The sequence below is a fragment of the Telopea speciosissima genome, chromosome 1, assembly GCF_018873765.1.
Source record: "Telopea speciosissima isolate NSW1024214 ecotype Mountain lineage chromosome 1, Tspe_v1, whole genome shotgun sequence".
Classification (NCBI taxonomy): domain Eukaryota; kingdom Viridiplantae; phylum Streptophyta; class Magnoliopsida; order Proteales; family Proteaceae; genus Telopea; species Telopea speciosissima.
In genome coordinates, this window is record NC_057916.1 from 37,616,644 (window position 1) to 37,643,563 (window position 26,920).

A 26,920-nucleotide genomic window follows, 5' to 3' on the forward strand; every position below is an offset into this window, starting at 1 on the left:
TTTGTGAGGCACTACCTTGGTGTGTTTTTTCAGGACAAATATCATGCTGAGCCGAACTGGGCTTGGGCTAGCCCGACCCAAGTCCAAGTTACACTTACACCCCACTAAATATGCCATGTTGGACTCCTATTGGGAAAGCATCTGGAATGATTTCAAGTGGCAGAATGAGGGTATTCCTGGTTGGATTACGATCCAGCGGTTGATATCTAAAAGTCACCGCTCATTATCAGGAGTCAATGTTAATCTGATAGACACGAAATACTGTATCTTTAAGCTTTTTGACCTTTCCGTCAGTTTTGGTCGTGTCCTTTATCCGTCCTTTGTTACATGTCACCTTATCCCTCTTGCATAAAAGAAAACACCCTCAATCCATCCCCAATTCCTGAGTGTAAAATCTTTTTTCAAGATTTTTCAAGTTTTCAACAGGACTGGATTCTTAAATTGAAGAACAGAGAAAAGAAGGATAGAGACTCATCTCTCATCGTAAACTGGTACTTTTCTATCGCCCTCTTTCTCAATTTATTTTTTCCCACTTTTGATTTTTTGTTATCGTTTCTATAAATGTAAGAGTTATTATGAACTGCTTGTTTTGAATTATGTGAAACATTAGGGGTCTGTACCGATTCTTCGTCTACAGATTATTGTTGTTTCCCCCCCCCCCTTTGGGGATGGTTTCGGTTGGTTTTACACTTGTACGTGGATAGATCCCCGTCCGTTGGAACATATGCTTTTGATTTTCATTGGAACTCGTCCCGATTATCAATTTCGGTTAAGTAGATCTGAGAATTTTCTGAAATTTATAATCTTTATCGTTTATGACATCGAAGTTCCTCGATTTAGGACTCAGGTGGTTGGATTTCACTGAAAGAAGCATAGATTTTTCTTTTCGGTGGCTTTTCTAAATTCTGCTTTGGTTTTTCTTTTTCTTTGGAATCATTTGATGATGGTTTGTTCAACAATTCAATGAAAACTGTTTTTTTTTTTTTTTGTGTGTGTGGGTCTCAGCTTAATCCTTATGTATCTGTTGTTGAAATTGCAAGACACCTAATTATTTATTGATTTTTCATTTCAATGTTATGTCAAATTGAAGACTGCATTTTCGGAGAAATTTATCATTCATTGATCAAAGATTAATAGCTGGTCTTAATTTGCGGAAGATGCTTGTCTCGAGGACTTGTCGACTCCGAGGAGGCAGTTTTGGTAATGAACACAGGTCCTCATTCAGTCAGTGCTACAGCAGCAACAATACCAACTCTCGAGACTCCGCAGGAAAATTTAGGGATCGCATGTATAATATTAATAATGAGGAAGTTAATTTTGCTCCTGCTTTAAAGAAGAGAAAATTTTCAGACTTTGGTTGGGAAAACTGTGGGAGATACTATTGGCAGCCTGGAACAGTTAGCGATGCTCCATCAACCAGCAATAGTTCGTTTGTTGCCCCGGACACAAGTGCTCTGACATATACCAGCCATAAACGTGACTACTCAAAATTAGAGGATGACATAAGCTTTATGTCAAGGGATGAAATTGAGAGATGCTCTCCATCAAGGAAGGATGGTATCGATTTGGTTAGAGAAACACATCTACGTTACTCGTACTGTGCTTTCCTTCAGAATCTTGGAATGCGGCTGGAACTGTAAGCTTTTTAAATCCTTGGTTTAATTTTTTAAGGTATTTATTCTTCTCAAGCATTTCTAGTGAGATCTAATGTGTCTATTCTAATTTATCTCGCTTGAATTGAAATCGAAATCTTTCATTTTTGTCTTGCTTTTTTACTAATCTGATATTAGCTAGTTTCTCCTCTGTTTGTGGAACTGATTCATGTCAATATGGAAATTGTTGCTTTCAGAATTACATGTTGCTTATTGTGATTGTAGACTTGTAGTTTGCGTTTACTGAATGAATTCATTCCTGTATTTGTGCAGACCACAAACAACCATTGGAACTGCCATGGTCTTATGCCACCGGTTTTTTGTCCGAAGATCTCATGCATGCCATGATAGATTCGTAAGTTTCTAGACCCTTAGTATTTGAAACTATCAGGATATTCATGTTATTTCCTTCTGAAGGATGCTCTTGTTCATGCTAATGGGGAAACATCATGTGGTTTTATTTTTTTTTCCCTGCATGAATTTCTGTTCTAATGGAAAAGCATTTCCTGCAGACTTATATGAGAAGGAGCTTCAATTGATGTAGGATTAGTTTTTTACTTTTACTCTTTTAAAATGCAGAGGTTTAACCAAGACTGCTTGGACAATGACCACCACTGCTTGTGTGTCAGCTCTGTTGTTGAACCCCAGCACTGAAATGAACCAAAAAAAATAACTGTCTGAACAGCCTTGTTTTTTATGACTTCTTAGGTCTAGAACATGATAGAAAATAGAAGCTTGAGTTGGAATCTTTTATTTATTTAAATTTTTTTTTGGAGTGGGGAGGGAGAGGGATTACATTAGTTTTGACTTCTGATGATGCAGCCCAAATGCATCACATTGTTACGCGAGAACCACTTAGGAGGTCAGACCTTATCAAGGCCCAAGCCCATCAAATCCACAAGGGCTGGGGCCCTGGGTCCAAGTCAAAATCAAGAACCAACCCCGTACATGACTGGCCCCAACCAGCTCCAAAATTCTAGCCCAAATAACTTGAAGAGTCATCTCCTTAGTGCTTGATGATGTGACAGCCTTTCTCCCAAAGATTCTCTTAGTCCAAGATCGTTCAACTACTTCCCCCAAGAGTCTTTCTTGAAGACTACAAAGAGGCTAGAAGCATCTATGACAAGTGCAACCCCCTATGTTATCTTTTGAGTTTTTCTTTTCTTCGTTTAATCTCAACCATTGGTACATCATTAAGATCAAGGGTTGAGATGTTGTAATAATTTTTAGGGTTTTTTTTATTTGCCTATAAAAAGCCTAGTTATGTTGCTTGTAATGCATTGAATGTTGATAATACAAAGTGTTTGATGTATTCCCTTGAATCTTGAAGAGTTCTCATTGAAACTTAGAAGAGTTTATCACCATCCTTGAAGAGTTGGTGCTTTCCTTATGTTACTTGCTTCCTAGAAGAGTTGCCAAAACACTCTTGGTTTGCAACACATCCTAGAAGAGAGGTGTTTCACTCCCATACTTATCCCTTTTACAATTAGTCCAAAATTACTTCGTTGTTTTTCATTTCCAAAATTCGTCCTTACACATGCTCTATCTTCACGACCAGTTTTCACCATCTTACAATCAGAATCTTAGAAAACTGTATTTCACAAACTTTGTTGCCCCACGATTCTTCTTTAATGTAGAAGAGGTTCAACTAAGAACCACTCTACAATAGGATCGACAAACCCATAAATCCAAAATAGAAACAAGAGGCAGAATTAGAAAGTATATGAAATCAACCAAACTAGACAAAGGAATTCTCCCAGCTTTGGATCGAATGATGCTTGTATAGGGTAGAAACACTGGTGAAAGTTTCAATAGATTCTGATGGTTGAGTTGGAAGATATGACAGCAACTCCCAAAATAGAAACTAATTCTCTGCAGGCCAAACCAGCCATGTGATGGTGATCAAACTTGGATCGAGTGTAGGATCCATGAAGAGAGGGCTCTGCTGCAAGTTTGATGAAGTTTTGATGGGTAGAAGTGAAGTTATGGGGGTGGAATGAAAATAGAAGGTTTGTGGAATTTGGGAGTTTCAGGCCTGGAGTGGGGTTGGAAGTGAGGATCGAATGGAGGTGATGGTGGGAAGGTTGTATGCTCCAAAGATCAACTAAAACTGATGGTTGTTTGCAGAGAGGTATGAACTTCACAAATCCTAGCACCTAATTTGGAAGAAGACTGGGCAGCGACAAGATGGCTCGATCCTTAATTGAAGAACAGCAGCAGCAGAACTCGGATGGTCTTCTCAATGGTTGGAGTAATCACAATAACACAGAAGCAGTCAGGGATTGATGGAGAGACAGAGAAGATGGAGAAATAGAAAATAGAAGGTTGGGGGATAGATGGATTAGGCTCTCTCAGCCTGGCTCCTTCAGCCCTTCAAGTCAATCACTCAACTTGAGAAGAAATCACACTTGCAGCAAAGCAAAGCAATATTTTCATTCATCATAATCAAATCGTGGGAGGCTTCTAAAAGCCATTACAAATATATGGAGGGCAAAGCTTGCTCCTCAAGAAAGAAGAAAATAGAAACTTAACTAATTAACTTCAATCTAAAAAAATAGAAATTTTCCTAATTAACTTGACTGAAATAAAATAGTAACTAGGATTGACATGAAAATAGAAACTACTAAATACTAATTGATTCTAAAGCCTTCAAATCTCGTCAACTGAATCATGTGGACCCCACTTTAGATGGCTTAATAGGTGCAGCCGAACTCCACAGTCTGTGGTCCCCACCCTTTAAGTTGTCTCCATTGGTTTAGTTTAAAAGGCTTTAAGACATTGACAAAACTGCCCCCACGGTTTCTTCTAGTAATTATCTCACCAAGCTAAATAAAGGGGCTGTGGGTCATAAAAAATCAACATTAAGCCACATCAAGTCATCAAAAATCAGCATTAAGTCACGTCAAATCATCAAATATCAACATAGAACTAGAAGGCAGCAGAACTGAAGAAGCAAAATATTGGAAGTTTGAAACAATCAAAACATACATTTGGTTTATACTGTTCTTGGAATTGGTCTTGTTCTGGTATACCTATTCTCACATTTGGTTTATATTGTTCTTAGCAAATATGATCTTATCTATAAGTAAATTAAACTGCTCTCGATTTAGAGAAATGTTCGAGCACTCTCCCGATCCGAGTCCAACAACCTATCTTGAGGCTTGCATTATCTGATCAGTGGGTTATGAATTGACCCTTTGATTGATTGCTATTACTTTGCTCCTTATTGATAGATCGCCAGTAGTCACGTACGTACACAAAAAGTTTTCTTATTTCAAGATAGTCTCAAAATTTTGGAAACTAATAACTCTTTTTTAGGAAATTTAACCTACATTAATGTTAGATATTTTTAAGTGCTTACTGGGGTTAAGTGTAACCTATTAATTGTCTACTTGTTTTCCAAAAGAGATAAGCTATCTATTTATTGGTTTTTCTTCCATAAGTAACCCTAGAGAGCATATGCACTTGTAGGTTCTTTGCTGACTTCATTGCGTCTACCTTGGACAAACCGAGCAGGAGTTTTTTTCGGTTCTTTGTTTCTGTATAATATTAGTGTTTAATTGGCTGCCATTGAAAGGTTCACTATGCTGTCAAAGAAAACACTGCCTGCTTCAACAATTTGTAGGCTCTTCCTGTTTTTCTTTGTCCACAACCCTGGCCAGATCTCTTATATATATATATATATATATATATATATATATATTTTGAACATATTTTGGTTTCTCTAAGGTTTGCCAGTTGCATCCTTAAAAGTTATTTATCATTTTGGAAACTTCTTTGCTTTCTCTCTACATGATGTAAAAATTTTCTCCGAATATCCTTGTTTTTCTAGTCAAAATTGTTGGTTTCCTGTTTTGATCTGTGTTTTTTGTTTTTGTTTTTTTGATATTTTTTATTTAATTTTGCAATGACTTCATTATGCAACCTAGGGTTCCAAGTCCCTAATTTTTGGTCGCTTTGTAACCCCACCAGAATGATATAATTTTAAATATAAAGGGGCAGTGGCAATTTCATAAATTCTGGAACAATTTAGACCTTTTGGAGGGAGGAAGAAAGAACCAGGGACATATGGTAAATAAACTTAAAGAGGGAAGGACCAATTTGGTTAGGTGAGTAGGTCATCTCCTACCTCACAACTCTAGCATAACAAGCGGTAACCATGCTTGATTCAAAGTGAGAAATCTCACACTAAAAGGAATTCAACCAACCTGAAATTCTGGAAATAAGAACCTTGCTATTCAGCCTCCCAAATACGACAAAGTAGCAAACGAAAGAACAAACAGCAAGAGAATAGATTCACTCTGAAACAATGTATGGTGGTAGATACAGGTTCTATTCTGGTTGTGTTTCGATTTCTCACAACAGAACAGGACTTTTGTTGTAATACTCTTGGGTTTGAATCGCTGTAAGGTAAGGAGTCAGCATGCACAGTTCAGGATGAAAGGACTTAGAACAAGAGAGATCAATCTAAGCATGTTGGACTGCAAGTGCTGCCCCAAACAAGAATTAACCAGCAAACAGAGAAGAATTAATGAAAAGAAGTATAAGAAAAGAAGAATAAGGAAAGGAAATATCTGGGAAAGAGATTCAGACCTGAATCAAGCATGGAGAGTGAAGGAAAGGAGAGAAAAAGCAATTGGCTAATCTTCCTAGCACAACAGTAGCTCTCAGCAGCATACTAGACCATAAAACTTCATTCAATCAATATACAACTCTAATCTTCATATTGTGGGTTATGTTCATATATAAAGAAACTCAAGACAAGTCCTGATCGTAATCTGAAACTGAATTGAGGATAGAATTCAAACTAACTTGGACTCCTTCAAATGCTAAACAGGAATAAAAAATGTAAATTGACAAAATAAGCCCTATCTACCCTTAGTGGTCCTTAAGCCAGGTTTGGACCTGGTTCTTCTCGGTCCGGGTCCCCAGAATGGGTCAAGCCATGGAAGTGAAACTGCATTACTTCACCACTGGAACGAGCCATGTGCTCTTAGTGCTAGTTTGTTGACTTTTGTCTTATCCAATTTATATTAGAAATTTTATTATTACTAATCCCATTTTCCCATCTCTGTATTCAGTTGATTGCGACTGCTGCTCTGTTCCTAGCTGCAAAGTCTGAGGAGACTCCACAACCTTTGAACAATGTAATGAGAGTATCTTGTGAAATTTGTCAGAAGCAAGATCTTTCCTATATGCTTCCCGTTGTGAGTATTTTTGGACTTTTCTACACTAATTGCTTTTGCAGTTACAAGCATTAGTCTTAGGAACATTGTTCCGAGGATAAGCCAAATATCTGCTACAAATATTCATGATTCATTGTTTTGAAGGGAGACATTCAGAGCCCGTTTGGTAATGCTTCTGTTCCAGGACAGGTGTTTTTTACCTTTATCATTTTTTAATGTTTCTGTGCTGGAAACATGTTTCTGGGCTCTAAAATGGTGTTTGGTAAACTTATTCCAAAAACGTTTTTAGAATAAAAAAACAACACAATTCCGTTTGCTAAAACCTATTCTGAAACACCTTTTACCAAATTAATGAATTATTACAAAAATGCCATTACTTGACTAAACTTACTTAAAATTAAGATAAAAACATCCACCATGATCATGTATGACTATTCAAAAAGGATCTTGGTGGATTCGAACCACTATCCCCTTAGAACATGCTTGAGACATGTGCATGTTCCAAGTTCTCTACCAATTTGAGCTAAAGACCCAACAAGTAGAGTTTGAAGTTTACAAGTAACCCAAACCTAACCCAAACCTAATGAAATCCAAACCTCATTGAACTACAAGCATAACATCAATGGGGTGCTAATGAAAAAGAAATCATTTACATATAGGATACTACAATGTGGTGTCAATTTCAAGAACAATATAAGCAAGAACAAAAAGTGCTAATGAAAAATAAAGTTCATTCTGTCCATGGATCTCCAAACCAGAGTTCAATCTTCCCAAGTCCTTTAAACTCTCCCTACACACTAACACACTCACACTCACCCACCCCTTGCTGCCCCTACACACACTCACCCACCCCTTGTTGCCCCTACACACACTCACAAACTCACACACACACCCACCCCCAAGGATTTAAGTATCGGTATCGGGTATTGTATCGGTCGGGCGATTTTAAGAGACGTATCATATCGTATCGGAGAAACCTGTCGATCGGTGCAGAAACGCATGAAAATGATCAACATACACATGGAAATATACTTTTGACAATAAAAACAATATAAACAAGCAATTTGTGTCATATATCATGCATATATACTAAGAATTGTGAATAATCAATAACCAGACAAGTGCGGCACTTTGAAATTGTTATAAAAGATTAAAAGATGAAATTTCTTACATGTAGAGTCACTCTATTGCCATGAAGAATGTCGGGGTGGAACAAAGTCATGTCTGTAAGGGTCTTCAACAATAGGAGCGACTAGGATGATGTTGTGTACTGACCGAACATAAGTACAATACTGAGCCTAGTCGAAATACTGATGGCAGTGACTCTCCCACTCATAGTAGAATCGTGTGTACTGCTCTGGAGTAGCTAATGTCGTGAAAGCACTAGGTTGTGCTTGTGCTTGTGCTTGTGTCTCTCCGTATCCATAACTTCCATACCCTACAGAAGCCCTATGTCCATAGCCTGAAGAAGAACCGGATGCATAATGCCCATGGCCTGATGAAGCACCAGCATAATCAAAACTAATGCTAAGTGACTCCATGCCACTCATAACCACATCACTATCATATGGATTGTGGGAGCGCTTGGCAGACTTCCCCTTCTGCGGCTTCCGCGAGTAAGTCTTATGGCCAGCAGGCTCAGGACCATGATCCATATCTTGGGTAGTATGTGTGTATCCTGCCTCACATTTGAACTGAACCCCAGCATGATGTTGTGAAGCCTCATGGCCACCACCAGTACCTCCAGCACCATGGCCACCACCTCCTCCATACGAATGACCTGACCTCGTCCTCCTAACTAAACCTTCTTCAGAGCTACTGGCATCCTCTTCAACATTAGGACAAGGATCTTGTGATGGTAGCTGTGTTGCATCCTCATCCATCTGTTGAATGATGCTCTCTATCACTGGATCAGGTTTGGTTGTCTGGCGATCCTCACTTAAGTGATCCATCACCAATACCTTATCGGTATCCTCTATCCATGCTCTAACTGGATCTTCATCGTCAAGTAGGTGGTTGATGTTGATTGGGTTGACATCTACATCATCTCCTTCTCTTTCCAGCTCTAAATATTTTAGCTTCAGCTTCATGTTGTAATGGACATACACTAGCTTCTCCAACTTAGAATAACTGAGACGATTCTGGGGTTTGGTGTGTATCAACCCGAATGTACTCCAGTTACGTTCGCAACCACTAGAGGATGCCGTCAGGGATAACACTTGAATTGCAATTCGGGTTAAGTGTGGAGCACTAGTACCCCCATAATTGAGCCACCAATCAGTTGCACAATAATAAATGAAATTTTAAAAGATAAAACCTTAAAACAAATTTTAAATGACATAATAAATTAGGTAAACCTAACTTACCTGGGCGTTGTGTGCTCCTAGAATGGATAGCCATTCTATCAGCAAAACCACGAGTGGCCTCCCGAAAATACTTAGCCTAGAGAGGTATTAAAAATTAAAATATTAGTTCCACCAATCACTCTATTCTTGGTTTCAATCATTTATACAATTAATTTAGCTCTAACCTCATCCATGGCAAGTGTGGCCTTGGCCACATTTGGCTCCATTCTGTTCACAACATTCCTTAGGGCACGTAATAGATCTGGTCTACACCCTATATCATTGGTGTATTGGATATCCGGATTCAAATAATATGCTGCACATGGTTTGTAATGGATGGTTAGAAAGCTAGAAATTCTAATAATAAATAAATAAATAGTAACTTAGTAAGTGTTTAAAATGAAACCAAAGTCATCTACTTATAAGATTACCTGCCCAATGAACATCTTAAACCAACATCTTTTCCGATCGATCGGATATAATCTGTAAATACTTCTGATTTGGTGTTGGGTTATTGTCATGTATTTTTCTCTTCACTACTCCCATGGCCTCTACCATCTTACCCAAGGTCTGCTCTTTATCCCCATCAACCTCTCGAAGCAGACAAAAGAGTGGCATCATAACATTATAAAGTCGGCCCATCGCAGCCCAAAACTTTGAGGAGGTGACAAGATCTTGAACAAATCTCCCAATTTCAGACCTTGCATAATTGCTAGTCAACCACTCAGTAGAGGTGAACATCTATAGTAGCCCATGCTTTCGGGGAATGAGGCTATCAATTGCAATGTAATTTGTTGCAAATCTTCTTGTTGTAGGCCTCACTAAATCCCCTTGTGTATAACTCCTCATCAATGCCAAAACCCAACTATGGTTATAAATAAAGTTGGTGATTTTCCTTGCATTACTGACCAACTGTTGGACCTTGGGCAATTCTCGTATGTCCTTGAACATTAAATCTATGCAATGAGCCGCACATGGTGTCCAAAATAGATGTTGCCTCTTTCACATAAGCAACTGACCAACCTTCTTGAAATTTGCTGCATTGTCAGTTACTACTTGGACAACATTTTCTTCTCCTATGTCCTCCACAACTTCATCTATTAACTTATACAAGTAATTGGCATATTTGATTTCACTAGATGCATTGACCGACTTGTGGAAGATCGTCCTTCCATCACAGTAGATAAGAAAATTGATGATGGATAATCTTGTTGGTCCACTCCATCCATCACACATGATGGTCACTCCATATAGTGGCCACTTCTCCTTAAACCTCTCCACATACTCATGCACCTCTTGGACAATATCATCCAAGTAAGGCCTAGCAATCTCATAAGGTGTGGGTGGCTTAACTTTTTTCCCACACCGTTGAATCTCCTTTACCATGGCCTTGAAGTGGGGATCTTTGGCCTTATGTGGTGGAATCATAGAACTGTGGAACCATCTGGAGTTTGCTCTGCCTATCCTTTTACTAAGTGTTTTGGGTTGAAAGCTTTCTTCAATCCTCTGTTGGCTAGCGTCCCTTGGTCTGTAGACATTAGGATCCATGTCTCTGATATCTGGGCTCTGCTTTCTCTTACCCTTACCACTCTTTGTAAACCGGTCAAACATCCCCTTCACACTGGTTGCTCTACTAAGGCCAACAGGCTCCTTACCCTTACCTACAAATGGGCGACAAGAGGAGCCAACACCAATATCTATAGGGCCCTGGCTGGGTCGAGTTGATTGACTTCTGATCAATTGCTCAGCTCTCCATTGTTGCTCTCTTGCTTCATGTCTTGATTGTTTCATCGCCCATGCCAACTCTGGGTCCTCCTCTGCTTCCATATCCGATCTTTCATAAGCTTCAAAATCTTCCATCAAATTTTCCACTAATGCATCCTCATCCTCATGTGTTTCCTTGAATTTTTTTTTGGAATCTCTAAGGTGTTTTTGCATTGCCCTGCTTAACTCTACAGGGCACTTTGTACACTTGGCAACATTTCCATATCCTCCTGCCATGTGCTCTTTTTGCCGAGTTACCCCACCTCCAAGATGTTGAGTGTCACAGAAGTTGCACTGTGTATGCAATCTATTATTGTTTATCTTGGTACAATAAGACTACCCAATGTCTTGTTGTCGCGGCATCATCCTAAATACCAAACAAAAGTAGATAACTATATAAGATATATGTTAAACAATATTCAAATCCACACATCAATATTTTATACAAGTACATGTCTATATGATGCATGTCATGCATTACATCATTAGCAAAGTTGCCCTAAACAATATTTAAACATTTTTATATTTTCTACAATTAGTTAAACATTATTTAATTTTTCAAATAATGAAAAAAAATGACATAATAATCTAATATACTACATTAGCATACAAATAATATTAATCTAACTCTTCTCTTCTATTTCAGCCAATTGTACATTTTATCAAACTATAATGAAAGAATATAGATGAAAAAATCATGATTTTTGATAATTTTTTAAGTATTTTATAAATTCAGAAAATACCCAAAAAAAAAAATAAAAAAAATACAGATTTTAAGGTAAATGTATAATCTTCTTGGAATGTCATAGATCTATACATAATGTAGTACATATATTATATACATTAGTATTTGTTTTAAATTTTAGAAGAAAATTTAAAAAAAAATCATTTTAAAGAAGCAATTTTCGGGTTTGGGTAAAAAATGCAAAGAAACATGGGTTTTGAACTCAAATCTTTGTAAATGTATACAAAGAATGCAATTTCTAAGTTAGTTTAACATATTCCCTTTGAATCATAGCAAAAAACATACCAAAAATCAAAGATTTAAACAAAAGAATCAACCTTTCCCTTCAAGAACACCTTTTGATTTCAAATGTGGGCTGTTAGATGCAGCAAATGATGAGATTTCACCTCCTTTAGGGTCGTTTTTGGCAAAGGAATGAAAGCCCTCAACAAATCTTTGGCAAAAACCAAGTTTAGATATGTTTTTTGATGGGTTTCTCAAAGCTGGAACCTATTTTTTTCCGCCAGCCTGCTCCTACTCGAGTTTTCTGTTTTGAGAAGACTTGGGCCATGTGGGTTTTAAGTGGACGATACGTATCGAGACGTATCGAGTCGTATACATATCGATACGACTCGATACGTCTCGTTATTTTAAAAATAATAAAATAATGTTAAAAAAAAGTCTCGTCTGTATCGATACGTATCGACCGTATCGGTCGATACGTCTCGATACATTCAAGACATTTACATTTTTTTTAAAAAAAGATACGTCTCGATCTGTATCGTATCGACCACGACCGATACCGAGACGTATCGGCTGAGACGATACGATACGCTCCGATACTTTAATCCTTGCCCACCCCTTGCTGCCCCTACACACACTTACAAACTCACACACTCATCCACCCCTTGCTGCCCCTACATCCACTCACAAACTCACACACTCACCCACCCCTTGCTGCCCCTACACACACTCACAAACTCACACTCACCCCCTCCCCTTGCTGCCCCTGCACACACTCACACACTCATCCACCCCTTGCTGCCCCTACACACACTCACAACTTGCTGTCCTCTATCCGCATTAAATTTTCAGGCTCATTGGGTTTGTATTCTGTTAGTTATGAGCTTGGAAGTAGAGGTATATCCTTGGCTGCCCCTAACTGGGTAGCTCAACTTGATCACCATTTACATTGTGCCTCCTATCATGATCCATTTCACAAGGTCTTTTATTGAATTTAGTGTTTGCTTTTCTGGGTTTAGGCTATAATTCAAGAAAACCACTTCACATATTACAGCAAAGGCAAGCGCTTATTGAATTTAAGTAGGAATTGATCCATGAATCAAGTTACACTCCAACTAGTCATATTGGGCTGAGTTGAGTTTGAGGGAGTGTTGTCCAGCTTTGGTTGTCTCTAACCTGACTAACCTGTCCTGAGTATCAATCCAGGAACAACGTGTAGATTACAAAATGATGGTACTCTTGAATGCACAGACACTGCTAATTATATCATATGATCAGTATTGACACCTAAAAGGAATTAAGGAATCACATAGATTTGAATCTGCAGCTAATTTAGGTTGCTAAAGTTTCTCTCCAGAGTATGCTTTCAAGCAACAATTTGATCCAAATCATTAATATTTTCAAGAAAATGCCCCTGTTATGGAAGAATCACACATGTTATAGGTTTACTACAGGTGAAGCTTACTGCTTACGTACTGCAAACTGGAACTAAATATGTGATACTTCTCCAATTCAGGGGCATAAGATCTTCTACAGAGCTTTCAGAGTGGAAAAAACATTTGGAGCTGCTGGAATAAAGATGAAGATAGAGGATTCCATCATCAGCTGCACCGTATATACCTCCTCAACCCACACTACCACACCACATACCCCAGATTACTAAAAACTCCTCCCAAGCTGCTGGAATAAAAATGATGATTGATTTAAACTTTAAACAACAATATGGAGTTTCACCAGGTGAACTTATTGCCTCCCTCGGCAGCATCAACACCATATGACAAATTTAACAAAGTCACTGGATGCTGATACGAAACATAGGTTGAACTTCCACAAAAACTAACTAAACTACCAACCAATAGAAATCTGAACTCTAATTCATCCGTATTGATACAGAAAAAGTAAATGAATATAAAAGTCCTACAGCTGATCAACACTCCACAAAACTAAAATTTGGAGCACACTCATAATAGAACCCGAATATCCTTTAACAAACCATGTTCTAGAGCTTCATGGTTGTGCTTTAATGGCTTCCAGACACATACAAGAGAGAGAGAGAGAGAACAGGGGACCAAAAGATGGAAAATGGTGCAGAAAATGCATATCTATATACATAAACAAAGTTTAAGGGGCAGAGAGATAGAAACTAGTCAAAATTCAAGCTTTCCATCACTGGAAATCAGTCTAATGGAAGATAATCTTGTACTAATTCATATCTTTTACAGTGAGCTAATTGAAGTGGTTATAAAAAAAAAATTGCAAAACCCACATTACACATGGATCTCCATTATAGAAATTGGAATACTCCAACAAATTTTGTCCAAATCATAGATAATATATTACATAAAAAAAACCCTAAACCACGATTTCATAATCCCATCATAAAACAGAGAGAAGAGAGAGGAATAGAGGGCAAGATAGAGCATACCTGTGCGAAAACGAAGTTGCAAGAATTTGATTTGCAGCGGAAGCTGTGAAGAAGATTCGAGTTGCAGATTCGTGAAGAAGGTCGAGCGGATATATGAGAGTTGCAGAGGACGGTAACAGATTAGAGTTGCAGAATCGAATAGCAGATTCGAGCTTCGTCGGTGAAAATCGAAGAAGTAGTAAAAAGAAAAAAGATGAGTAGAGGAAGAAGAAGAAGATGATGAGCAAGAAGACGAGCACAGGAAGAAGAAGAAGACGATGAGCATAGGGCTTACCTGAGTTCGCCGAATGGAGCTTTGATGGAGCTTCGATAGGGACGATGGTTGTGAGAGATGTGAGAGCTTCGATGGAGCTTCAATGGCTGTGTGAGAAACTTTGGAGATGCGGGAGATTTTGGAGAGGAGAGAAATTATCGGGCACAAATATGGAGATATAGGAGCTTGTTTCACTGAAAACATTTTAAAACTGAAAAAACAAGGTAACCCTTGTTTCGTCAAATCATGTTTTTGTGTTTTTTTTTACCCGGTCTGCTTCACTGGCACATAAAAACAGACCAGTGAACCCAAACACTTTATTCCGTAAATGCCAAAAACAAGAAACAGAAGTGTTACCAAACGGGCTCTCAGTAATCTTTTTTTTTTTTTTTGGGGGGGGGGGGGGAGAGGATGCTCGGTATGCAACCATAATATATTTATATTACTCATACTCTTGGAATACTTTGGAAAACAAGGCTGATACGGAACCTGTGTCACAAAACTCTTTTGTGACTACTATGGGCCCACCTAAGTGATAAACGGCTTAAAGTTTTGAGGTACTGGCAATTTTATAATTATGTGGAATTTTTGTACCCCTTTTGGTAAGAAAACAGGAACTAGGACAAGCCAGGAGTTAAAATTAAAGCGAAGTGACCATTCTGGCATTTAAAAACTAGAATTGGATAGAATGGAATCAAACTATGGAAAGAAGGGATTGGAAGTAAATAACAGGAGCTTATCCCTACTTGCAAATAAAGGAAGCTGATGTCTTCTTCCTTTCGATTAAAACAGAAACACAGTAGATTTAGGAGCAGAAATTCCAATCGGACTCACTCCCCTTGAGTCCAAATCACACAAAACCTTAGGACATGATTCATAATCCCCTTCCCTTTTGATTCCAACTAATACCACAAATGAAGGGATATAAATTCTGCATCTGGGTTTGTGGTGAGACAAGGAACCAGATTTGAAATTCTGGTTGGAACTTCCAGCAAAGATCAAATCTTGACTCTAAGCTGTAGAAGATGAATTGTTTTTGGCACAAGGATGACCTCTTAAAGTTTCAAACTGATCTGGAGAGAATCAGTAGAGATCAATGTCTATGCATGGGGCTGCAAGCAACGTTAGACCAGAACAGTAAGAAAAGAAGAAACAAGGAAGAAAGAAAAGAAGGAAACGAACAAAAGAGAGTGTAAGAAGACTAGAAGAAGGAAAGCAAGGAAGGATGACAAAGAGACTGACCCAAGGGAAGAAGAGGTCAGAGTAGGAGAGGAGAACCAAGAGCACCTATCAGCTTTGGTAAACAGGCCATGCAGGTAACAACCCAAAACCAAACTCAATACAAAGATAAAACTCCTAATTACATTTGAAAAAAGAGATAAAACTCAATTAGGAAACTAACACTAAAACAGGGAAACCAATCTCCTAGTATCTACTTCTCCCCCCACCCCCCCCCCCCCCGCCCCCACCCCAAAAAAAAAGAAAGATAAGAGAGAATAAAATAAAATTAAGGCTACAATAGCAACCTTAAATTAGGGCCTAAATATCCTATTGGACCAAAATCAGATTTGGACCTGGTTGGTCTCATTCTGGGCTTCCAAACAGGTTTTTGCCTGTCCAAGAAAACATTACTGATTCAAATTCTTTGCTTATACAATAGTACAACAACAACAAACTCAGCCTTATCCGAAGTTAATGGGGTCGGCTTTTGCTTATACAATAGTATTATGATATAAAAGCAGATTCATAATTCAGTTCAATACACCTAAGGGATGCAGTAGTCTTTGACTTGTCCAAATTGATGTACCTTTAAGCATGGAGATTGAGGCAAGACAGATTTTATCCCCTGTTTTTTTCTATTTATATGTTGTCATGTGTGGCATAGCCTTTGATTCCACCTATCATTGTCTAATCGCTTTGCACCTTTTTTCTTGTTTGTTTTTGAATAGGACTGGTTTGAGCAGTACAGAGAACGGGTGATTGAGGCCGAGCAAATGATCCTGACAACTCTAGATTTTGAGCTTAATGTACAGCATCCTTATGTTCCTCTTACATCTGTCCTTAACAAATTAGGACTTTCACAGTCTGTTTTGGTGAACCTGGCACTGAACTTGGTGAGCGAAGGGTAAGTTTCATCCTTTTTATGGTTTTCATAATCCATTAATGCATTTCAAGAATTTATCATCCCTGAAGGTGGTTGCTTTTATAACCTTTAAAGTCTTGCATGATTTCAGAGGATCTGAGATGGTAATGATACAAGCGACTCACAGAGTTGGTTAATTAATACACCTTATTAAGCTACATCTCCATGATATACTTGCTCAAAATGGGCCAGAATTTCTGAGAGTACTTATGAACTAAACAAAGTTTATGATAGCATGAAGTGGGTCTACTGCTTCTTTAATAGCAGGGGTATAAGGGGGCTCTCAGGCAGTCTGAAAGTTTATACTTTTTCTTGTGTCCTACACTCCTACTTCTCTCTTGGAACTTCTTGAAAAACATTCTTCCATACTCTCAACCTGTGGTAGTTATCCTTCCATTGGTCATTGTTGTCCCCCCTCCATGAATAGGATCTGAGTGCATCAGTTTTTTTGACTTTTCTCATCAATGACAATGGTGTTTTCAGTTTCTTTCAACTCTGTAAAGAAGCTATAACAATTTAGTCTTTAACCTTTTCTTTGAAAGGTAAAAGATTAAAGGACCCCATGACTTTGTTACGTTCCAAATCAAAGTAGTCTGGTAGGAAATGAATCTTGGATTAAGACTTGATTGAGTCTCTTTGAACAGACTTCTTTTGTATCTGGCACTTTAAGATAGAAGGCTCATACTGAATACTGCTTGTATCTTGAGTTTAATGAAAACTGCTTCCAAGCTGTGTCAATTTTTGTTGTTTTTGTTTTCTATTCTTCATCTGAAAAGTAACTTCTCTAGCTAGTCATTTATGGTGTGGCATATTGATGTTTTGGCATGGCATATTAATTGCAGGGTCTTCACAAGAGTAGCGTGCTCACCTGTATGATATTCTTAGCTGGCGGATTGATATGCTGTTCATGGAAAGTTTTGTTTTACATCTGAAGTTGAACTGCTGTTATGTGTGGATATGTTATGCCCTAAAAGTCTATTACTGACCTGGTCACTGGTTATTGGAGATAGCCAGAGACCTTCCAGGACCAGTTTTGTTGCCTACATACCTGCATTGTTTAATTATTTGATACTCGGGATGACTTCTCTAGGAGCCTCACATGGACGTCTCTATAAAGTCGGCTGCCTGTCCATGCAGTGCTGTATGTCCAGTAATCTGTAACTAAGTGAGACCATGGAATGAGAAATAATATCTTAGATTATTCTGGCCATTCTTTTCTTGCAACTTTGTTGGACCATGGCCCATGGTTTAATTTACTGTACCAAAGCAACTAATTGATCGGGTGGCTAGGTTGATCAGATTAGTGCTAGTATTTTTTGGTTCGCCCATCTAAGAGGTGTCTGCTTGATTAGATGGTCCAGATAGGTGGTCTTCCATGCCAGTTTTGGATAGATCTGGCTTATGGCTTCACTGTAATTATTAGTTTCTATGAGTCTTCCATAGGATTTACTCCCTTGCTTTCAGTTTCTAAAATTATTATTGCATAGCATTTCTCTTTTTTGTGCAACCCTCTTCACCATGGTTTGTGTGTTATCACTTAAGTTTCTCGCAGAATCTCATTTGTAATTCCCCTTTTGATCTTCTCTTTCATCCTGCAAAGCTGGCTTTAAAGTCTTACCAATTATTTTGAGTGAAGAAGATAATTTGCTTTTGTAAATTCACCTTTGAATTATGTGGTTAAAGCTACCTTCTTTTTTATTCTAAACCATTTGAATCAGGGTAAAGCTTTGTCAATATTTATATACAGATGGAATCTAGGTAATTTAGATTCTGACAGCCAGGGTATCGGCGATTGTTGAGGTAGTTGTAATAGCTGGTACTTTTAAAAACAACACAAGCATTGAGGTTTTCTTGTGGTCTAGCAGTGTCAAGGGATCCGAAATGTGAAGGAAAGGGATTTTTTGGAAGGTTTTGAGTGATGGGAACCCTATTTGGTTCTTATATTTGCAGGAGGCAACCCTTCTAGTGCAATCTGTTTGATATGCATAGAGTTTACAAGGTCCTTGAACGCTTGCAGAAATCTTGTGCACTGTTACTTTGGGTATCGAGTTGGACATCTTGTTCAGCCATTTTCCTATAACAATGAGCCACATTGCTAATTCATATCATTATTTCTGAAGGGTTATTTTCCTAGTTAAGCAATTACTTATTTTGATGGTATTTTGCTTTTTTGTAGTTATTGCTACATTTTTATGAAAAACTGGTTTTCCCAGTTGACACAATGCACAGCTTTCTCTTCTTTTTTTTTTTTTTTTTTATTCTTTCTTGGGTATTAACTCTTCTTATTATTTTTAGCCATAACATAAATCCATTCCCCAGCCCACCTGAACCACGCCCATGCATGGACTTATGCAGTTTTGCCTCTCTTCATCCATCTCTGTCTTTTCATATTGCACACATATATAAATTAGGGAGGATTTTTGGCTGGGGTTGCTGTAACCATTTGTTGTATTTGGCCCATAGGAGATTGCATAGGCAGACATAGCATGATCGGAAAATTTTCAACCATCTGATATTTGTATTATTTTTGGAACTTCCACAATGGAAATGCAGTATGATTATCCTATCCTGGTTTCTTGTCCTAAGTAGTTTCTTGGGCAGAACCTCTTCAGTGATGGGCCTGGTGGCTCTAGATACTCCTTATATGAGGTGTCTCCAGATATCAGGTTGCAGACCGCTCTCATGGTTCTTTAGCCTGACTAAAGGTTTCCATATTGACTAATATGTGGGGAAGATGATATAAATATTTTCAATCATGTGGAGATAGAATATTGATTTTCCAATAGTCAATCTGTCTGATACTTGTTTGTGTACGTGCTTAAGGACACATTTTATGACATAGAAACCCCATTAAATCTATAATACCTGGTTTCAAGCATGCATATGTTTCTCAACATATTCAAGCCCCTGAGTGTTATACTGGTGGTGCATGGGCATATAGTTGATATAAATAGTTTGTTTCTTTGTTTTCCCCCTTATTCCACTTTTGCTCCATGTTTTTACTTTTTTCATATTACTTTGACAAAGAATATTTTGAAATAGTCTCATATTGCATTGCATGGACATTTTTCCTTCTTTTTTTTTTTTTGGTTTTTTTTCCCTATTTATTTATAGTATGGCAATATGCACAAATCATAATCAATGGTAATTTTTTTTCTAGAAATCATCACTACGCAAAGCTTCTTAGAAACAGCTTAAGAACCTATGTCAAATGGTCCTCATATTTTTGGTGCATTACTTCTCAATTTCACCTTTGTTTACTTACTAAACATGATCAGCATTAACTATTAGATATCCGTCTCTTTAGTTTGTTTGTGATCTTATGCTTAGTTCAGATAGAATCAAACTTTCGATTGATCCAGGTACTTGGGATCCTATGGATGAAGACATGGTTTCTATGGACCCCATTGAATTTCATTCAGAGGAGGAAAGACAGGGTTAACTGAGGCTGTTCAAACAGGCATAGGTCAACTAAATGGTATTCCGATAGCAATTGGGGTTATGGATGTTCAGTTCATGGGTGGTAGTATGGGATTCATGGTGGGCGAGAAAATTAACCATTTGATCGAGTATGCTACTAATACATCTCTACCTCTTATTATAGTGCTTAGCGGCAGGAGATCGAAAGCCCTACCTTTAACCTCCCTCCCTCCCTCTTGTCAACAGCCCAACCAATTCACAGACGAGGACAAGAACTCCTTCATTGATTATTCATTAAAGCTAGACACGAAATAGAAATAAAAAAAAATTAGGTTAGGTCCAAAGAAAATACATCTGTTACATATTGACCTTGACTCTTTGTTTATGAGATTTAGATAGACAGAGCTATTTGAATTGATACTTTCAATTAATTACTGATTGACTTTTAACTTCTATCTATTCATGAATTGAAAAACAGCAATTAGACCAGAAAATGCGATTGCATTATAAGGTCGCAATTGAACAGACCGAGCAAGTTCGAATTGACATAACATGAAACCTATTAGTCCGAAAGCACCATGAAGAGCAACAAAAGTCCACAGACCGCCTAATTGACACCAACGAGTAAAATCCCCTTGTGCTTCAGGGCCCCATAGTAGCAATAAAGAATGTGCTAAACTATTTGCAGGAGTAGAAACTGCGGCGGTCACAGCCATACGGATTTACCCCTTATAGTTGTCTAAAGCTGACATATTGCATAACGAAAAAGAAAATCTATATATTTTAAGAGATAGGGATCGACATGTTGCCACTTATATTAACATCATACACACCTAGAGGGGGAGAGGAGTTTCAATGGGTGTTGATTCGTATAGGGAGGAGGGCACATCATTAAATGAGGAGAGAGGAGAGAGCGCCTGTGAAATGGCGTGTACACTTTGGTCACATGCCCGCCTTTTTCCCATATTTTAATTAAAGAAATATTTTGTTTAAAAAAAACAGTTTCTTAGTGGCGAGTATAGCATTATACCTATCATATCTTATTAGATTTATGATGTGGCAATGATATTTGCCAAACTAAATAATGCTTCCAATCTAAGTTTTTAATTTTCCAGAATCTTTAAAATATACTGATGTATTGAAGATTCCCAGCTTTCTGGGCTCCTCGAGTTGTATGCGCCATAACTGTCTAATAACTCTTGTCTTGGGGGATTGTAGACTCTAATCTGGAGCTTGTTTTTACCCAGATCAATCTATTCATGACGAAAGCAAGCATTCTAGTAATTATTTGAATATTGTTATATACATCACTTAAGAATCCTGCCCCGCGGGGTGGGGGGGGGGAGAGTCAATCATATGTGTTAAATAATGTAGCCTTTGCTTCTCTGCCTATTCAAAAAATGCTATAAACCAGTACCAATCACCATACCGTGCAAAAGCTTTACAGATTTAATGTATTTTTCAACCTTACTAAGAAACATTCTTTTCACTCCTGGTGAACCAGTTATGAGTAGCTGAAAGTTGTGGAATCTATATGCTTGTTAAGATATCCATAAATCTTTTGATTATTTATTTCTATGACTTCAAAGTTTAAAAATTGAAGCATATAGCTGTATTAACTTTTAAAAGGGCTGCTGTATTTCTCTTTCTCTTTGGTAATGAATTTTTATTCACCCAAAAAAAAACTTTTAAAAGGGAAAAGTGAACTTAATACTTTTTCTCTGTTTTCCAGTTTTCACAAATATACTCATATGTCTTACGTATTCTTGAATCATTATATGCTACTTAATATGACAAAATTATAAGTTTAACCATTTACACCTGTACTTTTTAGTTTTCTTCCTACTGTGTATATGATAAATGCAATTTTCGCGGCCTACTGCCACACTAACATATGCCTTCCCTATCGTGACTACCAGCATTGCTTATATCAGCTTTCTTGGCTGTTTATCATAGGTGTGCCTTTGCACATTTTTTGTACATTTAGTTGCACAGTAGGATACTTCCTGCTTTTCAGACTTGGAAGTATGCAATTATATTATTGCACGTCTGTGCTATGAGTTTGAAATCATGCATGCTAGCATGTTTCTTCCTACAACACTGTTGAGCCGAAGATACCACCATGTACTTCCTACTTCATGAAGTTTGCAAATTGAAACATCCCATTACCTATGCAATGGAATTGCGTGTTGATTGCTGTGTGGGGATGCCCCTGTACCAGAATTGGGCCTGGAGCTGATGAATTGTTCCAAAAGGTTTAACATATTGCTGTAGTTTTGGCAGTGAGACAGCATTTCTGCAGAAGATTCTTGGAAAATATTCTACCTGGTTGCTGCATTCTTATTTCTTAGTTGGTAAGGAAAGAATGTTTGAGTAATTGGCTTGTTTTTTGTTAGTAGAAATCTGCTTCTTGCTGTCTATTTATCTTTATGAAACTGATGAATTGTGCTGATGCAAAAACACCATGTACAAGAAATCGCCGCTGATATTTAGTGATGCTGCAGATGGTTGGTTTGGCTGTTTAGTATCTTTTCATCCATCTTGAACAATGCTTGGTGTATTCGGTTTTTTTTTGTTTTAAGTCGGAGGGAATTGCTTGCAAATGAAATGGAAGCATGCTTTTTTGCAGGCTTCGGAGCTCACTTTGGCTTCAATTTAAACCCCACCACATTGCTGCTGGAGCTGCATACCTTGCTGCCAAGTTCCTCAATTTTGATCTCACGTCGTACCAAATTATTTGGCAGGAGTTCCAGACCACACTGTCTATTCTTAAAGGTAGAACTTGGGAGTATATTCAGTAATCTTTACTCATGGCATTCATTTTTGTTTTTTTTTTTTGGGTTGTCAAAGGCAATTGGATAGATGCTTCCGGTCCCCCTCCTTTTTCCGGTGGTTTTTAGGACTAAAATTATTAACAAATATTATATGCATGCTAGTTTTTTCAATTGCATGTAAAAGAAAATTTGATAATGCTGAAATTCATTTTTGAAGGATTTCTTAACCAAATCTTATCATTTAAGTAAGAGTAGAAAACAATGACTTCTTGGAGGATCTTCCTTTTCCTGTGGGTCTTCTTGGAGCATGATGAAAGTGATCGTGGAGAGCAAACTGAATTACATTACTTTCAGTTTACCAAGTATTAGGAGGAGGTAGAGTTATTCTGAGACTACTAGGGCTTGGTTTTTTCTGGGGCTTGCTGTTATTTGGGAACTTATGCAATTTTATGATAATCCCATGGGGCTTAGCTTCTCTTAGAAGTCAAAGCTGAAAAGAACGCAACGTTTTCAACCTAAAGGTGTTTTGAGAGTGCCATTAAGTTTGAGGAGGTTGATTATCCTACAAAAGTTTGGGCTTCTTAAACTTACAGTTCAGAATCTCCATTAATTGGAATTGACAATAATTTGGATTTTTGGGGGGGGGGGGGGAGAGGAGAGTGATGTAGATTGAAGCATTAAGAAGAAAATGGCCAAAATACTGTTCACACTTCACACAGTTACTGTTCATGCGAACAGTAGTGTGGGCCCATGTCCACAGCTGGCTTGGATGAGATGCTGTCAATATTTTTTACGATATTATATATCAGTTTCTATTTTCTTGTACTGTTATTGAATTTATAGAGTCTATAGTCAGAATTTATATTTTTTCAACAAGAATCTCTTTTGGAGGGAGTTAAGTGTACACGTCCCAATATTTTCTTGTAAGGGACTTTCTAATTTGTTTTTATTTCCTTTTTGGTATTAGCGACATTCAGTGTATATGTATTGGGCCATTGAGGGTTCTCCACATGATTTAGTGAAGCTTGAATTGTGGTTTTTACCAATGCTTGTGTGAAGTAGTGTAGAAGAGAGTCCTGTGTGAGGTCAGAGACTTAGGTGCAAGTGAGAGACTCAAACAATCTATCCCCTTCTTCCCCTTCTCTATTTTCTGTTTTATTCTTAGTTTCTATTTTATTGTTCTGTGGAACATCCATCATCTGAGAGGTAATCGAACCCTTCTGGTACTGTTGAAAGTTTCTGTTTGGCCTTAGAAAACTATCCTGTACTGCTCCGTCGAAGTACTGACTGGAGACTTCAGAACATACTCTTTGGCTGCTGTGGTTTGTGGTCTATTGTAGCAGACTTTGGGCATCAGAACTCCAGATCAGGTTCTTGGTTCAAGTTTGAAATCTGGTAGAGCAATACCTTTTCTAGAACCCTCCTTCAATTTTAGTTTCAGCTTAATCGAAAGGATGGTTTTGGCTTCAGACCATAGTTGCTAATTTGGGCTCCTGCCTTCTAATTTGAGACCCCCTCAACTTTCAATCCAGCCCATCAGAATTGGCTGTAAATTTGAAGATTTCATCTATTCCTATTACACTACCTTGAGTGGAAGGTCTGTTTCATCTGTAGAGTTTTACTTTCTAAATCTATAACTTGTTAAATTCTGGTTAACAGCCCATTTTCCTTGCTGCCAATAGACCAGAACTGGTCTTATTGTTGTTTTTGTGTTGCTAGTGTCATCTTTTAGGCCTACTGTTAGTCAGTTCCATGATCCTAATGTACGTTAGGACATCATTGACCTAGCCCTACATTAGGGAGGTTCTCCAAGGTGGAGGAATTGATGTTATTTGGAGGTATTAATATCTTTAAGGTTCTGTTGAATACCAATGCTTCTTATATTCTTGCTTGGGCATTAGGAAGAAGCTTTAGGAATGTAGATAAGCCACCACACTCATTTTTTCCTATCCTCTCTCCTATATTTTTTTATTTTTTAATTTTTTTTTGGGGGGGGGGGTGTGGCAAGTAGATGAGGAGAAACCTTTGACTGCATTTAAAATAGTGTATGATGTTGACTTTTTGTCAAAAAAAAAAAGTGTATTGTGTACTATAATCGGCCATCCTTAATGTGAAAATATGTAGTTATGTTGCCACCTGTTATCCACTTATCCTACGTTAAATTGATCCCAGAAGCTTAGGGGCCAATAATTATCTTTTTATCAGATTGCTTCGTTTATCTTTGCATTTGAAATTTGAGTGGTGGAAAGAGATACAACATTGAAATTCCAGTAAAAGAAATTAGATGTTTAAGAGAGCTATTTTTCTGTAGGCAATTTCTTATCTGGACCCTGTCACTGATACTGAGCCATCTATTTAACATCTGGTGATGGAAATTGGAAGATACATCTAGATAAGTTGCTTATTGGTGGACTGCTGTTCCAGTATAGTGTTTTGACCCCTCTTCCCTGTGTCTTTCCCCTGGCTGTACTCTTATGACCAACTTGGGAAGTGCTCTGGCCAATAGAATACTAGCCTTTTTTCCTCCATGGGGGAAAGGATGGAAAGACAACTATTTGAATTCTGATTGGGAGTTCAAGATACACTCAGCCTGACTTCAAGATAAAAGTTAAGGTCACTGGATAACTTCAGGGTTACTTTTGACTCGAACATACTAACTGTCCTAGTGGCACTCTAATGGATCAGTAGTAGGAGGCCTGATCTGTGCTTTTGCTTCACTCCGTTAATTAAATTTGTTATGGAGTTCTGTTAGTAGATTCTACCATTTTCAGATTTTTATGATTTAAACACATACCCAGTACAGAGTTTCTATTGTAGCTTCGTACTTAAAAGGATCATAAAGGGTCAATATTAGAATATTAGTCAACTATGGTAGAAATGAACAAAGATTAGACTGCAGTTCGAACTTGGACAAGCAGTAGTGTCACTTTTAATTCAAATTTTATGCATATGACCAATATATATTTTAGTATTATAAATGAGCGTTCACTCTTAGTCTGCTTTTCAACTATAAATTCTGGTTGGTCAATGTTACAAAATACTTCAGTTAATCTTGATGAAAAAGAGACTCTTCAGATTGTTCTTTTGAAATTCTCTACTCATTGTGTTTCCAAAATTTAGAAATGATACAGATATTTTTGGATCTTTCTACTTTCTAGTACACTTAAGCTTAAATTTTATGAAAAGGCCAAATGTTCTCTGTGCCGGGGGCGCAGCTTGCGCCCAGACGCATGGGGGTGGGTGAAATGACAACCCTGCCCCCCTGAATGGCAGGAATACCCAGCCCAAGTGTCTGGGCGCAGGCTGTGCTGCGACACAGAGAACATCAGCCCTTATGAAAAATACCTTTTTGTCCCCATGGGTATATTGTTTTTTTTTTAATAGATTCCATGATATACTATCTTATTTTTCTTCTTTACTTCCTGCATAGAGCGGCTTTTATTCAAAATAAAAAAAGAGTGGTTTTATCTTTAGTGTGTCCTGTTTCCTTCCCCCTTCTAACCTTGTGCATGATCTATTTTATGTGCAGATGTAGTCCAGCAGTTGATGGAGCTCTTTTAGAACACAAGATGAGCAGTACCTCAGTGATTCATAAGAATGTGAGCATATTTGTGTTTTGTTTTATTAAGTGATGGAATACACCTAATGAGTTGAATGGTGATAAAATTTGTTCATCTACTCAGTTGTTAAGCAAGGAGTAGGGTAGATAAGATTATATCAGTCAATGTCTTACACTTGCTGCAAAAGTTTGATAACAGTCAACAGGTGTGTTATTGAAATGAGATAGTTGTGTGCATTGTTAACAAAATTATTGCCCCTTGAATGAACCGACAGAATTGGTCACAAGAACAGAATCAGGGACTGACTCGTATTTGATGAACAAGGAAGACAGTTTACACGTAATCTGAAAGGAAGAAAAAAGATTCCATGTAATTGAAGGTGAAAACTTATTTCAAGCAATATAGAGTTTTATTTTAGTGTCTCAAAACAC

At 37.8% G+C, this 26,920-nt stretch overlaps 1 protein-coding gene and 1 long non-coding RNA gene across 4 annotated transcripts; one reads left to right on the forward strand and one right to left on the reverse strand.

Moving 5' to 3' along the window:
• The first annotated feature begins 398 nt into the window (after positions 1–398).
• LOC122671841 (cyclin-T1-5-like) lies at positions 399–26,620 on the forward strand. 3 transcript variants are annotated; one of them, XM_043869300.1, is made up of 8 exons: positions 406–487; positions 1,091–1,115; positions 1,155–1,636; positions 1,926–2,007; positions 6,734–6,859; positions 16,542–16,717; positions 22,785–22,930; positions 26,459–26,620. In XM_043869300.1, the coding sequence occupies exons 3-8, from the start codon at positions 1,158–1,160 to the stop codon at positions 26,488–26,490; spliced, it is 1,041 nt and encodes a 346-aa protein (XP_043725235.1). In that variant the 5' UTR covers positions 406–487; positions 1,091–1,115; positions 1,155–1,157; the 3' UTR covers positions 26,491–26,620. The 3 variants fall into 3 exon arrangements, with proteins under 3 accessions (XP_043725228.1, XP_043725243.1, XP_043725235.1); XM_043869293.1 differs by lacking the exon at positions 1,091–1,115 and having other exon boundaries at positions 399–497; positions 1,147–1,636; XM_043869308.1 differs by lacking the exons at positions 1,091–1,115; positions 26,459–26,620 and adding an exon at positions 17,578–17,645 and having other exon boundaries at positions 399–497; positions 1,147–1,636; positions 22,785–22,917.
• Positions 18,595–18,963, reverse strand: LOC122671859. The gene is made up of 2 exons (XR_006334405.1): positions 18,827–18,963; positions 18,595–18,770 (listed from the first exon to the last, which is right to left on the reverse strand). It is a non-coding gene; the product is annotated as an uncharacterized LOC122671859 (long non-coding RNA).
• Positions 26,621–26,920: the final 300 nt, after the last annotated feature.